We start from the raw sequence: 13869 nt of genomic DNA, 5'->3' as shown, positions 1-13869 counted from the left end.
TCATTTTGTCGTTCATTACTATACAATAGCGTTGCTTATTTAAACTGACAATTCAGTAAAGAAAAGCTGTATTACCTTGCTGACATGTTTCAACAGCTTCTGCTGTCTTCTTCAGAGCATCATCTGACGTTTGGTGACGTGTCCTTTTTATCCCGTGGTCGGTTTGACAGATCTGTCAGAATCTGTCAAACCAATCACGCCTCCCACCATCCGTCTCTGGAGGATGGAGTCCAGGTATGTGAGAGGATGTAGGCCTCCTCATCCCTGTTCATGGTGCAGCCCGCCCGCTTCCTGATTTCGATGGCTTCAAAGGTTATACAACTTTTCTTTACTGAATTGTCAGTTTAAACAAGCAACGCTATCATGATCAAGTTCAGACCGTGCAGTTATATATATTGTTCAAAAATTACCTGAATAATTTAAATACTATGCTAAGATCCCACAATATCAAATATAATGCAGTCTTTATAAGTCATTTAATCTAAATTTCAACATTAAGCCCAGTAATATATAAAATACAAATGAAACTAAATTACATATTATGGATCAAATCCTGCAATAATATATATTCTACAAAATTACCTGACTAATTAACATATTACACATTAAATATTAATTAGTTGATACTTTATAAAATTACATTAAATATAAATTTACTTTGCTAAATTTAATATTATAGTTGAGGCTCTAATATAAATACACATATAAGGTTAAGACCCTTATATGTGTATGTTTTTGACAAAATAATGCGATTTGTGTTGTTTTTATTCTGGCTATAATGTTACTGTTAAATGTCAGGTGTTTAGTGCTTTTTGAGTCTTTTAATTTGTTAGTCGGTACCAGAAGTCATTGTGTGAGTTCCGTTGGCTTGTCGCTCTGAGAGGGGGAGGAGGAGGACAGTCGGGGGAGGACAGAGGGGGAGGACAGGAGGAGAGGAGGGAGTCCGGGGACGTTCAGTCATTGTTACGACTCGAGGAGCGGCAGAGACCCCGTCGGTACACGTGAATTCACGGCTCCACGTCCAGGTAAAGAAGTTTACGTTTCTCCGGTTAGCTTCATCAGCGGGGCGTTTCTCCTGCTGCCGCCCCACCGGTGCGACCGACCGAACCGACCGACCGACCAACCGGCTCCGTGCGATTAATTAAAGCACCGGCACCGGCTGCGTATGCTCCGGTTTACCATCAGCCAGCTTGGACTAACCGTCATCTTTTGTCCGCGCAGCGTTTATCCGCATTTCTGTCCGTTCTAGCGGATAACTGCGTTCGCTGAGCCAGTTACCATGAGAGAGGTACAAACTAGCTACGGTGACCAACCTCTCCGTAACGTCTGTTAGCTTGTTCTACTAAACTGATGGATCCCGGAGCCAATAACACCGACGCACAGGTGGGCTAACGGAGAGAGAAGAATTCGGCTCCAAAGCTCGTCAGACATTTAAATTAAACAGAAACAGGTGTAAAAATCCAACATTATTCATGTTTTAGCTGCCAGAGAACGGAAAGGTGTCGGGGCTGATCTGGGTGTGTACTGTCACGTAAATGACATAAAATGGCGAAATCAGGAACGGATTAATCTATCACCAAAACTGTTAGTGAACTCTAGTTAATCTAATTACACTGATGCTAATAAAAAGGCTGCAAACTACGTTAACTTCTCTGTAGAACTACTACTTAATTAATATGTTGATTTATCTGGATATTTCCCCTATATGCAAGGCTTTTATGTTCATTTCAATTAGTTGAGATTTAAATAAAATGCCAGACAATGATGAAAAATGTCCATTAATGTTTCCTAGAATGACTAAAACGGTTTCTGAATTTTAATCTCATTATGCTGCAAACTGTGCGATAATATATGTATAAATTACTACTAAATGTTCTATTATGTTGCATAATCTCTATATTTCCCCTATCTATACAATTTTAAGATTATTTTGTTGAATAATTACTAAATTTTTGTTCTATAAAATGTCAGAAAATGGGGGTGGAAATGTCCAGTAGTTCTTCCCTAAATGACCAAAACTGTTTCTGAGCTGAAATTATATGTAAAAAAAAAACTACAACAAAATATTTTAATATGATGATTAATATGAATATTCCCCCTATATACAAGGCTTTTATGTTCATTTCAAATAGTTATTTTTCTAAAAAAAAATCAGAAAATGATAAAAAATGCCCGATGATGTCCTCAAATCTTGATCTTAAAATATTCTGTGTATTGAAGAAACCAGAAGGTATTCACATTTAAAAGGCTAAAATCTGAGATTTTAAGTTTTTTTCTTGAAAAATGTTGACAATATTTAGATTTCTTGTTCAGTCTGCTTTTATTTATCATAAAATGCTTTGTTAGATGTCAAGCATCTTGACATCTAACATCAAAAAAACTATTATTTTATGTTATTCAGTAAATGAATGATAGATTAAAGGGATTATTTTTAAATGAACGGATTTTATTGTGATATAATTTTGTGTAATAAAGAAATCTTTTTCCAGCTTCGTGATATGTGAAGCTTGAATGTTAATGGGAATATTTTCCTTTTTTTTTGTGGAATTAAACTCATTGTTTGGTCTATAAAATGCAGGAAAATGGTGAAAAATGCCCAGTTTTGTGCACAACCCAGAAGCTTTAATTTTACTGAAGAAACCATAAAATACACATATAAACACACTAATGCACATTTAAGAAGCTGGAATAAGAGAATTTAGATGTTTTTCTGATTAATCAGGCATCAAAATAGTTGGTGAATAATTAATTAATTAATGCTTTCTTCATATAGAAAAATTTATTTGTTAATTCATTTAGGAAACAAAGCATTTATTGACCCTTTGCCATGATAAAAAGACCAAAATTTATACTGAATTTAGAACTTTTTTACTCATAAAAATGACTCAAATGGTCAACAATTCATTTATGAATGCATTCATGGGCTTGTAGTTGCAGCTCTGCCTGTATATGATTGTTTTTGCTGTATTTTATTTGCTAGATTGCCTGTAATTAATGTGGTTCATGTTCTCGTTCCTCTGTTTCATCTCCACCACCAAACCGCCGTCGTTAGTGACCTGATAAACCTCTTCAAACTGCCTTTTGTGTGTTCTTTTACGTGCCGTCTGCAGTTAGTTAGATTTTCAGCTCCACGGTTGGCCTTGGGCTGCTCTTCTTCAAGATGTGCTCTAAATGTTGAAAAACCAGCTCTGTGATCCACTTTTTAAGAATCACTGTGCTTTTATTCTCTGCTTACAGACTGAGCATCAGCGGCCGTCCCTGATATCCATACAGAGCTTTGTCGAGGCAGCAGAGGAGTGGGAAGCGTTCACGGCATCTTAAAGGACCACAGCGTCTCTGGGCTGATGGAGGCCTCGTGGCCCACGGTGTAGACGCTGACTGGAGTCTCCACGGCGATGGATGCAGCCAGCTTCTACCATGGATTACCATTCCAGACTGTTTCTGTGTGATCTGACGGGGAGGAAGAGGCTCCCAGACAGTCCTTAAGCCTCCCGCTTTGCCTTCGTCTTCCTGCTGCCTCCGTCCTGCTGTCATGGACCTCCTGTGGGTGCTCTCCGTCTCCATGCTGACGGCGTGCGTCGCCATCCCCATGGACGCGGCGGCCGGCAGCCACAGCCTGTTCACCTGCGAGCCCATCACCCTGCGCATGTGTCAGGGGCTGCCCTACAACTCCACCTTCATGCCCAACGTGCTCAACCACTACGACCAGCAGACCGCCGCCCTCGCCATGGAGGTACAGTCCCCCGCTGACCTGTGAAAAGCTCTGCTTTATCTGTGAGATTGTCAGAGATAGGTCAATATAGAATTACAGGACTCTGACAGGTGTCACATTTCTGCTGTTTTCAGGCCAAAAACCAACATGGCCGCCTATAACCAAACACCACATGGCATTTTAGAGAAAGAGTCTTCTAAATTTTATATATACAGCTGAGTACAATTGAAATGTAAAGTTATTTCTACAGATATCGTAGTAAACCTGTTGACTATTTTATATTAAATAAGTCAGAAAGCCTTGGAGTCTTTGACAAAAACGACCACAAACAGACTGATAACGAACAAAAATCACCACAAGAAACGCAAAATGACCAAAAAAATCATAATTAATTGAGATTAAATTTTGTCAAACATACAAGACACTTTTGTTTAGCAAATGTTAAAAAACCAAACAGGAAAACATGTATTTCAGTGCCTTTACTGTGTGTGAATCATGTTTCCTGATGTGTGTAGTCGCCTCCCAAACGTCTGTTCTGAGCCCGTAGATGTCTGATAAGTAGGGAAGATTATTTGTTTTGATTTTACCCTGCTAGTGATTATATCCATTGGTGGATTGGAAGCAAAAGTGGGTAATTAACTGAGCAAACTCACATCCAAAGATGAATATCAAGCTTCCAGGCCTCGTCTTGACGGATTCCGTCCTCGAGGTTTGCAGTTTTCCTTTTACCTTTTTTTTAACCCTCGTGTCGTCCTGTGAGTCAAATTAACCCGTTTTAAAGTCTGAAAATGTGGAAAAAAATAGATTTTCACAGTGAAACTTCTGATGTCCACATTTTCAACATTTTTGGGAAATTTTTAAATGTTTTTGGAGGAAAAAAGAAATGTTGAAAATGTTTCTTAAGAACATTCACAAAAAAATCTACCAAAATCCAGAGAATTTTACTGGATTTTGACAGATTTTTTTTGGTGAATATTGTTAAAGAAAAAATTAGAAGTTTTACTTATATACATGGAATCACTTTAGATAATTTTAGGATTTTTTTGGAAGATTTTTGCTAATTTTTAAAAAAAATATTTACAAGAATTTTCTTGCAAAATTTGGGGGATTTTTTTTTTTAAATAAAACTTTTAAAGGAAATGTTAAGGACTTATTGGAATTTTCTTCTGAAGGTTTTGCAAATTTTCAGAAATTTGGGGAATTTTTTTGCTGAATTTTTGGATTTATTTTAGACAAGAAAACATATTTTTGGTGTCCGTAAATGAGGACAACAGGAGGGTTAAAAAGGGAATGTGACCTTTTTCTTTATTCCATTACCTCCCTCCTTTTCTGAGGGTTTTCTTTTACTCCTTTTCTTTGTTGTAGTGGAAGTCCACACAGATCCACAAACACAACAGCAGACTGGAGCATTTCTGAGTATTAAACAGATCTGGACAGGAATTTGGAACTAATTAGTCTCCATCAGCAACCCAGATATCTACCACCACGGCCATCTGAATATGTGCTGAGAGCTCGTAATACCTCAGCGCTACCCTACTTTAATTTGGCTCCTCTAGCTCCAGGGATTGGGAGTGTAATACCAAAACATCAGGCAGACAATTAAGTTTTAATATTTGTCCCTGTAGGCGATTACAACGGCACGTTATTAAACGCACGCAGTCTTAACAGGACATGTTTCTGGCGTGTTGAGTGAATTTGCCACAACACGCAGAGATTTTTCACATCAGTTGAAGTCAGTTTACATGATTCTTCTAAAGATTACACATACAACTGAGCAAAATGTAAAGTTATTTCTAAAGATATTGTAGTAAACCTGTTGACTACTTTATATGAAATAAGTCAGAAAGCCTCGGAGTCTTTGACAAAATGACCACAAACAGACTGATAATGACCAACAGTGACCACAGAAAAACACAAAATGACTCAGTGAGACTCATAATTATCATATAAAGACACAATATGACAAGAGAGACAGAAAATAACTACAAAACACCTACAGTTACCACAAATAGACTGAAAACGGCCACAAAAATGCACAAAATGACCACAAAACGGTGTGAAAATGACCGAAAAAGGCTCAAAAAGACACAAAATGATCACAGTAAAACACAAAATGACTCAGTGAGACAGATAATTATCATATAAAGATACAAAATGACAAGAGACACACAAAATGACCACAAAACACCTAAAATGATCACAAACAGACTGAAAAGGGCCACAAAGTGTAGCAAAAATGACCACAAAAATGCACAAAATGATCAAAAAAGACCTGAAATGCCCACAAAACAGTCTGAAAATGACCAAAAAAAGAAACAAAATGAGCACAAAGACACAGAGAGCAACCACAAAAAGACACAACATGACTACAGAAAAACACAAAATGAAACAAAATGACCACAGAAAAACACAAAATGACTCAGTGAGACAGATAATTATCATATAAAGACAAAAAATGACAAGAGACACACAAAATGACTGCAAAAAAGTGCAAAAATTGCCACAGAGACACCTAAAATGATCACAAACAGATTGAAAACGGCCACAGAAATGCACAAAAATGCACAAAATGACCAGAAAACAACACAGGGCTGTCTGCCGCTACCGTTTCAGTTTGGTTCAGATGACAGATTAACGCTCAGAATTCGGTGTTTAGTCCGGGCTTTATTGTTTCAGCCTCTTAGATAAGCTTTAGCTTTGCCAGTCGCAGCAGCTGACTGTTGTTATGGCTGCGTTATCCTCTTTGAAACGTCCAGTTAGGCATTTAAGCACAGTCACGGAGCAGATGCATCACCTCGTTAACTTAATCCCATCCTTTATATGAGCTGATCTCTGGTGAGGCTCAATCTATCGAGCAATTAACGGGCCACACCGCACCAAAACACGGGAGTGGATGCTCTGTCGGCTAAACTGTCTGTCCATATTTATCTGAGTTCATCCCGGCATCGTGTTCTTTTTCATCGCCTCCATCACTTTTACCCTCTGACCTCGCCTGACACGACCATGACGTCGACGTGCAGCACCTGCCGACCATCTGTGCCGTCTCCACGCCGCTGTACTCAGCACCGAGCGAGAGGGAGATGGATAGATGGATAGATGGAGGGCGGGAGGAGCTGCGTGCCACGAAAATCCGAGGTTATGTAACCTCTGAACATGCCCTGCCCAGCTGTGAAGCACGTAGCATCGCATCGCATCACAGCATCGCATCACAGCACATCACAGCTGCACTCGCATGCAGGCAGGGCCGTCTGCTCACCGTGTCCAAAATATTCAGCTCCATCCTCTGGACTTTGCTGTGCCGTTTTCATACATATTCTGTGTTTAAATCATCTGTCGGTGGTGTGCTTCTAGAGCCCATGTTTGCTTTTTCTGCCTCATCATAGTGTGTGAACAGCGAGAACCACGTCTGGTTGAGACGGTGTTCACTTTGATTGGTCACGGATTCACAATTAAGTCTCTTTTAGCGCCCAGAAATGCTCGTTGGGTTTGGAAAACACACGGAAACCCAATAGGTTCCAAAAAATCTCGGAGACTGCGCCTCTGTCTGGCTCTTGTTTTGTAGATAACTTGTCCCAGATCCAGTTCATGGGAGAATTCAAAGCCGGTAAGACGTCGAGGGCAGCCAAATGAGAATTGACAGATGATTTTAAAGGGAATTAGGGCCGCTGAATAGCCTTGATAATGATGATGAATGCCCTGCACCGTGGAGAAACGGGGAGTTGGACGAGAACCAATGCCTGCGGTTTTTGCAGGTTTTGTATAAACCCCCTGAAGTGGTGTCTTTTGGATTCCTTTCTTCATGTCTTGCCTTTCAAGGCTTTTCAAGGTTTTAGTTCTTGTTGGGAAAGTGGAGCAATTTGTCTTTAAGTTGTTAGTTAGAAACCTGTAAAAATTAGCAAAACTACCGTCTAATGGTGTTTAAATTAGATTTTTTTTGTTTAACCCTCCTGTTGTCCTCATTTACGGACACCAAAAAATATTGTTTCCTTGTCTGAAAAAAATCCAACAAATCAGCAAAAAAATTCCCCAAATTTCTGAAAATTTCCAAAACCTTCAGGAAGAAAATTCCAATAATTCCTTAAAAGTTTCCTTTAAAAGTTTTATTTTAAAAATCCCCCAAATTTGGCAAGAAAATTCTTGTAAATATTTTCAAAAAATGAGTAAAAATCTTTCAAAAAAAAATCCTAAAAATATCTAAAGTGATTCCATATTTATCAGTAAAACTTCTAATATTTTCTTTAAGAACATTCGCATAAAAATCAACCAAAATCCAGTGAATTTCTCTGGATTTTGGTTGATTTTTTTTCTGTGAATGTTCTCTAAGAAACATTTTTAACATTTCTTTTTTCCGCAAAAAATGTTGAAAATGTGGACATCAGAAGATTCACTGTGAAAATATATTTTATTTTCCACATTTTCAAACTTTAAAACGGGTTAATTTGACCTGCAGGACGACACGAGGGTTAATGCTGCAAACCTTACTAAAAGAAATGTTTTTACTGCATTGCACAAATACATTTAAAAACATTTTACAACTCAGCTCAAACCTTTCTAGGAAGCTTGACGTTTATGTTTTGATGCTGATCCTCGCCCCGTCACCCGCCGCTGACCGCCAAATGACCTCGCAGCGAAGCGGGACAGCGGCCTCGGGGCTTGGGAATCGGCTATTTCTGTGCCACACTCACATTAGATAAGTGAAAGCGTGGCGGATTCGACTGGCGTTACAAAAAGGGGAAAAAAAGAAATGGGTTAAAATCCCCTTACATAGAGATAGCTGCACGCTGTAGCCACCAGATGAATGTGGAGCAGCGTGAGCTCATCACTGGAAATCAATTACGCCCGTATGAACTGTCCCTGGCATCTTTTGGTTCACACCTCATTGATGATGATACCCTGGCTGCTCTTTCTTTATAGGAGGGAGCTAATGAATCACAATAGAGGTTTGAATGTGTATATTCCATAGGTTTAGGTTTTTTTAGACAGGTAGAGAAAATTTAGCAGCAAAATAAGACACCGATAAGCCTCAGCGTTTAAAGCACTGACAGGTGAAGTGAGTAGTGTGGATCGTCTTGTAACGATGCAACGGCCTACTGATAACCTTGGAATTTACTTGGATGTTTTTTTGACACGTACCACCCACCTAAACAATGTGGTAGACAAAGCACACCGCACAAAATGTTCAGGGACACTTTAGCAACGCCACAGAGAGCTAAAGGTGTCGACAGACGCTTCAGACTTCGCAGATCTCGCTCCGATAGAGCATCCACGGATCCTCGATGGTATCAGGCAGGCGGGTTTATGTTGTGGCGGCTTGGTGCAGAGCTGCAACCGAACTCTAACCGTTTGTACGAGAAATCACGCTACCGATCTGGATTTACTGGACATCCTGAGTGAAAAACTAAATCTGTGAATGAACGATTACAGCAGCATTTTTTGGGATTATTTGGTTGAATTTTAGAACTATTCCTAAAAACTTTATGGCATAAAATACGGATATTTACAAAGATATTTGTGGAATTTTAGCGTAATACACATATGTTTACTTTCTAATTAAATACAACATTGACCCACTTTTAGCACATTTTTCTGCTCATTGAACTTTGAGGCTGTGTTTGAGCGATAAAGATAAAAGCCTGAAATTCATTCCATCCATTCAGAATCGACTGTATTTGACAAATGTTGGACAAATTCCACAAAACTAAATGACAAGTCTCCTCTAAACCCAGGTTTATACCTACACATTAGTGTTGAAAAATGAAAAAATATTCCTTTATTAGTTATTTTTCTTTTTTTTGAGAACCATTTTAAAAATCTAGAATTCTGTGCTATCTACTGATACTTTTGTTTTTGCGTTGTAACTTCTAATACCTGCTCTATCAGTTGGGAAAATGAGAAAAAGAACAACTATTGGGACTGAGTATTTCATTTTAAAAGGTGCTTTCAGCTGCATGTGGTTCAGAGAATAACACCAGCTGACTTTTGCTTTCATTTTTTTCAGAAATGTGTTTTTTTTTTTCATATTTCAACTCATAAATAACCAGAGACTATTTGATCTATAATTCAGATTCTGACGTGTCGAGAAATCGCTGGAAATTTTCCGCTTCTATCTTTAATAGTCGCTGAGATGTAGCCGGTCAAACGTAGCCTCAAATTTAAATGTGCAACTGAAAGTGGGCAATTCTAAAAAAGATGTCCTGTAGTTGATGTATTAATCTAGCAGTTCGCAGATTCCGCTTTAAATATTTATATTTAAGATGAAAGTTTCAAACCATTTTCAGGCGGTTGAGCAGAACGTCTGTGATGGTTTAAAATGGAGACGTTAAAAGTAAAACTACCTCCTTTTTTCCTCAGACTTTTAGCTGTAAAACGGGTTTGAGAGGGAGAGAAGATGAGCATGTGACTGATTGTCGGGTAGGAATAACGACGACAAGGACTGCTTGAATGTTTCTTTGAGGCCAGATGGACCAAGCGAAGGTCAGGGCCGACTAATTACATCACTGGGTTTGTTCACATGAAGCCAAAGTCAAGCCGGTAAATCATTTTTATTGGCAGCAGGACAAACTGAGAGAAATCCAGTGACGTGTTATAGAAAGTAAAGGTGCTGACCAGGTGTTATCTTGATCTTAATCTTTAGTGTTGTCTTTTATTCGCTGCTTTATGAAGGACGTTCAGTGACACAAAGACGAATCAACAGCCTGTTTTTGATCTGCTCGCTCCCACTTCTGTTCATTTCCTGCTTCTTTCAGACCAGGAGAGTCAAACTCATCTTAGTCCAGGTTCCCCATTCAGTCCAGTCTGAACTCCAGTGATCTGGACCAGTAAAACCAGTAAAACCACAGCATAAGAACCTGTAAATAACCACAACTCCTAATGGTTCCTTTGTTTTAGTGCATAAATGTTCACATTTAAGGAATTATCTTTCTACAAAACATCATGAACAACCTGAAATTTCTGAAGAAAAATAAGTTCAGTTTCATCCACATTCATCCTCAGTTTATCATTTCCACATTACAACTTCCAGATCACAGAGTGTCTACAAAGAAACACAACATTTAGTCACCTGGACCTGAACGATATATTATTTTAATTTATGATCAAATTGACAAAAGTCAGACAAAAACAACAAAAACAAGACAAGATGTTACAAAAATGAAACACAAAATAATGTGACAAACAACACGAAACAAAACAAAAGAGACAAAAATGTTAAAAACAAGAAACACAATGACACAAGTGACACAAAATCAATACAAAAAGAATAAAAATAGACACAAAACAAAAAATTTGACAAAAAAGTTACAAAGCGACAAAAGAAATACGACAAATGACAAAAAATTATAAAAATGAAACAAAACGACAAATAAAGTGGACAAACACAAGAGAGACAAGAAAAACAAAACGACAAAAAATGATTCTCAACGCAACGAATAAAGCAAAACACATAACGACAAAACAATGAGACAAACGACAAAAGTCAGACAAAACAAGACCAAAAACAACAAAAACAAGACAATATATTACAAAAATGAGACACAAAATGACAAAAGCAAGAAATGGAACGACAAAAACAAGAAACAAAACGACAAAAACATGGGACAAACGACAAAAAAAACAACGAAAACAAGACAAAATATTACAGAAATGAGACACAAAATGACAAAAGCAAGAAATGGAACAACAAAAACAAGAAACAAAACGACAAAAACATGGGACAAACGACAAAAAAAACAACGAAAACAAGACAAAATATTACAGAAATGAGACACAAGATGACAAAAACAAGAAATGGAACAACAAAAACAAGAAACAAAACGACAAAAACATGGGACAGATGACATAATCAAACAAAATAAACACAAAATATTACAAAAATTAGACCAAATGACAAAAACATGGGACAAACGACAAAAAAAAACAACGAAACCAAGACAAAACATTACAGAAATGACAAAAGGAGCAATCTAGCATTTTACTTAATGACCCAAACAACTTGTCATGGTCTAGACATGATTGTAAATTTATAGTTTTACTAATTTACAATCTGCAGTTAATGTCTTCTCTGTAATTTTTACACTTTGAGGACCGGATTGGACCCTCTGGAGGACCACTTTTGGCCCACGGGCCTCATGGTGGACACCCCTGTTTGTCTCAGGTTTACAACAGATAAACCGTGTTGTGTTACAGCCGCTGACTGGAATAACCCAGATACTCCACCCAGTCTGTGTGAACGGGTTTGTGAAGGAGAGGGAAGGTAGATACTGAGAGGTGCATTGTTTAGCGTGTGTTTAGCGTGTGTTAGCTAGTAGAGATGTTTGCCGGCTAAGCACACGCAGACACAACATGGTCTGATAAATCCTACCCAGCGTGACCCGGCCTATAAAGGAGCCTGTTGTTTTATCTAATGTCCGACACCGTGTTTATTGGCTGAGGAGTGAATAAGAAGCACATCGCTGGTCCACAACAGCCCTCCTGTGTGTGTGTGTGTGTGTGTGTGTGTGTGTGTGTGTGTGTGTGTGTGTGTGTGTGTGTGTGTGTGTGTGTGTGTGTGTGTGTGTGTGTGTGTGTGTGTGTGTGTTGGACATCACACACTGTCAAAGCCCAGCGTTTTCAAACACTTTCTTAGCGGCCAATGACACGGCTGACTCGCTCGACCCATCCCTCCTCTCCCACTCTCTCACCCCTCCCTCCCCCGTCTCCTTTGTCCTCCCCCTCCCCCCTTACACAAGGCTCACCCGTTGCCCGGGAAACGGTCCCAATTGTGCCGTTAACAAAGGCGGCGGAGGCCTTTCTCGCCTCCCTGGAGGTGGTCCCCTCCGCCCTGCACCCTGACCTCCTCGAACCCGGCTCTCCTCCTCCCTCCCCTTCTTCTTCCCCCAGTGATGCATCACCCGTCGCCATGGCGCTGAGCTTGGAAATTTGGAGAATTGGAATGGAGGGGGAGGGAGAAGATGCAGGAGGGTGAGGGGGTTTTGGATGGGGGATGATGGGAGGTATTTATAAAAAAAAAAAGCAAACCAACACAGAGCAGTCGGCCACGGTGGGCTTCTTTGTCACATCAGTCACAGCATCTCAGCAGCTGACTCAGAGCCTTCGTTAAGAACTAATTACTCCGGCATTAGGAAGGTACACACAGACACCCTCGGATGCACTTCACTGGACCGGGCCGCATTAATAATTAATATCACCACGATCTGGATCTGATTCAGAGCACGCTGGACGATCTCAGAACACCACAGAGGTGAAACTAAGGTCAAAGCTGTTTTCTCTGGGTTCTTCAAAGGCTGACAAAAATATGCAGAAATATGCAGAAACACATGAAAAGTAAACGAGTTCACCACACCGAACTGCAGGCTAACATGAAGTATGATGATCCTCTTTTTTCTTATCTTAGTTTGTGAAAGATGTCTGTGTTAACTCTAAACCATCGATGCAAAACAGGGATTCTCAGTCGCATGGCCCCACCGGTTTTTGATGTGTATGCAAATAATGAACTACAGTTAATCAGATGGCAGATAGCAAACTGATACTGGATGCTTTAAAAAGGCGTTGCATCTACAGTGTTTCCGTTTAGCAGAATATATTTGACAGGTCACAGAAGCACAGCTGTGAATACTAAAAAGACATTAAATGTCACACCAAAGTTTAGTCGCTTTGGATATTATTTTATTCAGTTTACAGACATTTTGAACAGGTTGTGTCCAGCTGTTGGATACAAGATCGTATCATTTGAGATAAATTTGAATAATTTTGGACAAATTTGATGTGTTTTGGGCTCTTTTTTTGTAATTTTGGGCAGAATTTGAGTCATTTTGGGCAAATTTGAGTCATCTTTTGTTATTTTGGAAGATTTTTTTAGTCATTTTGGATCATTTTTGAAACATTTTTGGTCACCTTTTGAGTCATTTTGGTGAAACTGTGATTTCCTTGTTATGAGAAGTCAAAATGTCTGCTGACAGAGAAATTCTATAATTTCACTGCAACATTTTGAATTTCCTGCTACCATAGATTCATACTACATTCTTTACATCAGGAGTGTTTAACTCATTTTATTTCAGCCCAATTTGATCTGAAGTGGGCCAGTAAGTACGTCTGAAAATGTTCACATTTAAGGAATTATCTTTTTACAAAACATTATGAGCAACCTGAAATTTCTGAAG

At 39.0% G+C, this 13869-nt stretch overlaps 1 protein-coding gene across 2 annotated transcripts in view; it reads left to right on the top strand.

Annotated features, from left to right (window-relative positions):
* The first annotated feature begins 872 nt into the window (after positions 1-872).
* The window catches only part of fzd3a (frizzled class receptor 3a), a 50413-nt gene continuing 37416 nt past the window's right edge, over positions 873-13869 (top strand). The window contains exons 1-2 of one of the 2 annotated variants that reach the window (XM_022193069.2): positions 873-1025; positions 3238-3733. In XM_022193069.2, coding sequence (XP_022048761.2) covers positions 3533-3733 — 201 coding nt within the window. In that variant the 5' untranslated portion in view covers positions 873-1025; positions 3238-3532. The remainder of the gene's footprint in view (positions 1026-3237; positions 3734-13869) is intronic. The other variant, XM_051936586.1, reaches the window with a different exon arrangement.

The sequence above is a fragment of the Acanthochromis polyacanthus genome, chromosome 16 (genome assembly GCF_021347895.1).
Source record: "Acanthochromis polyacanthus isolate Apoly-LR-REF ecotype Palm Island chromosome 16, KAUST_Apoly_ChrSc, whole genome shotgun sequence".
NCBI lineage: Eukaryota > Metazoa > Chordata > Actinopteri > Pomacentridae > Acanthochromis > Acanthochromis polyacanthus.
This window is presented reverse-complemented; position numbering and strand designations above follow the sequence as displayed.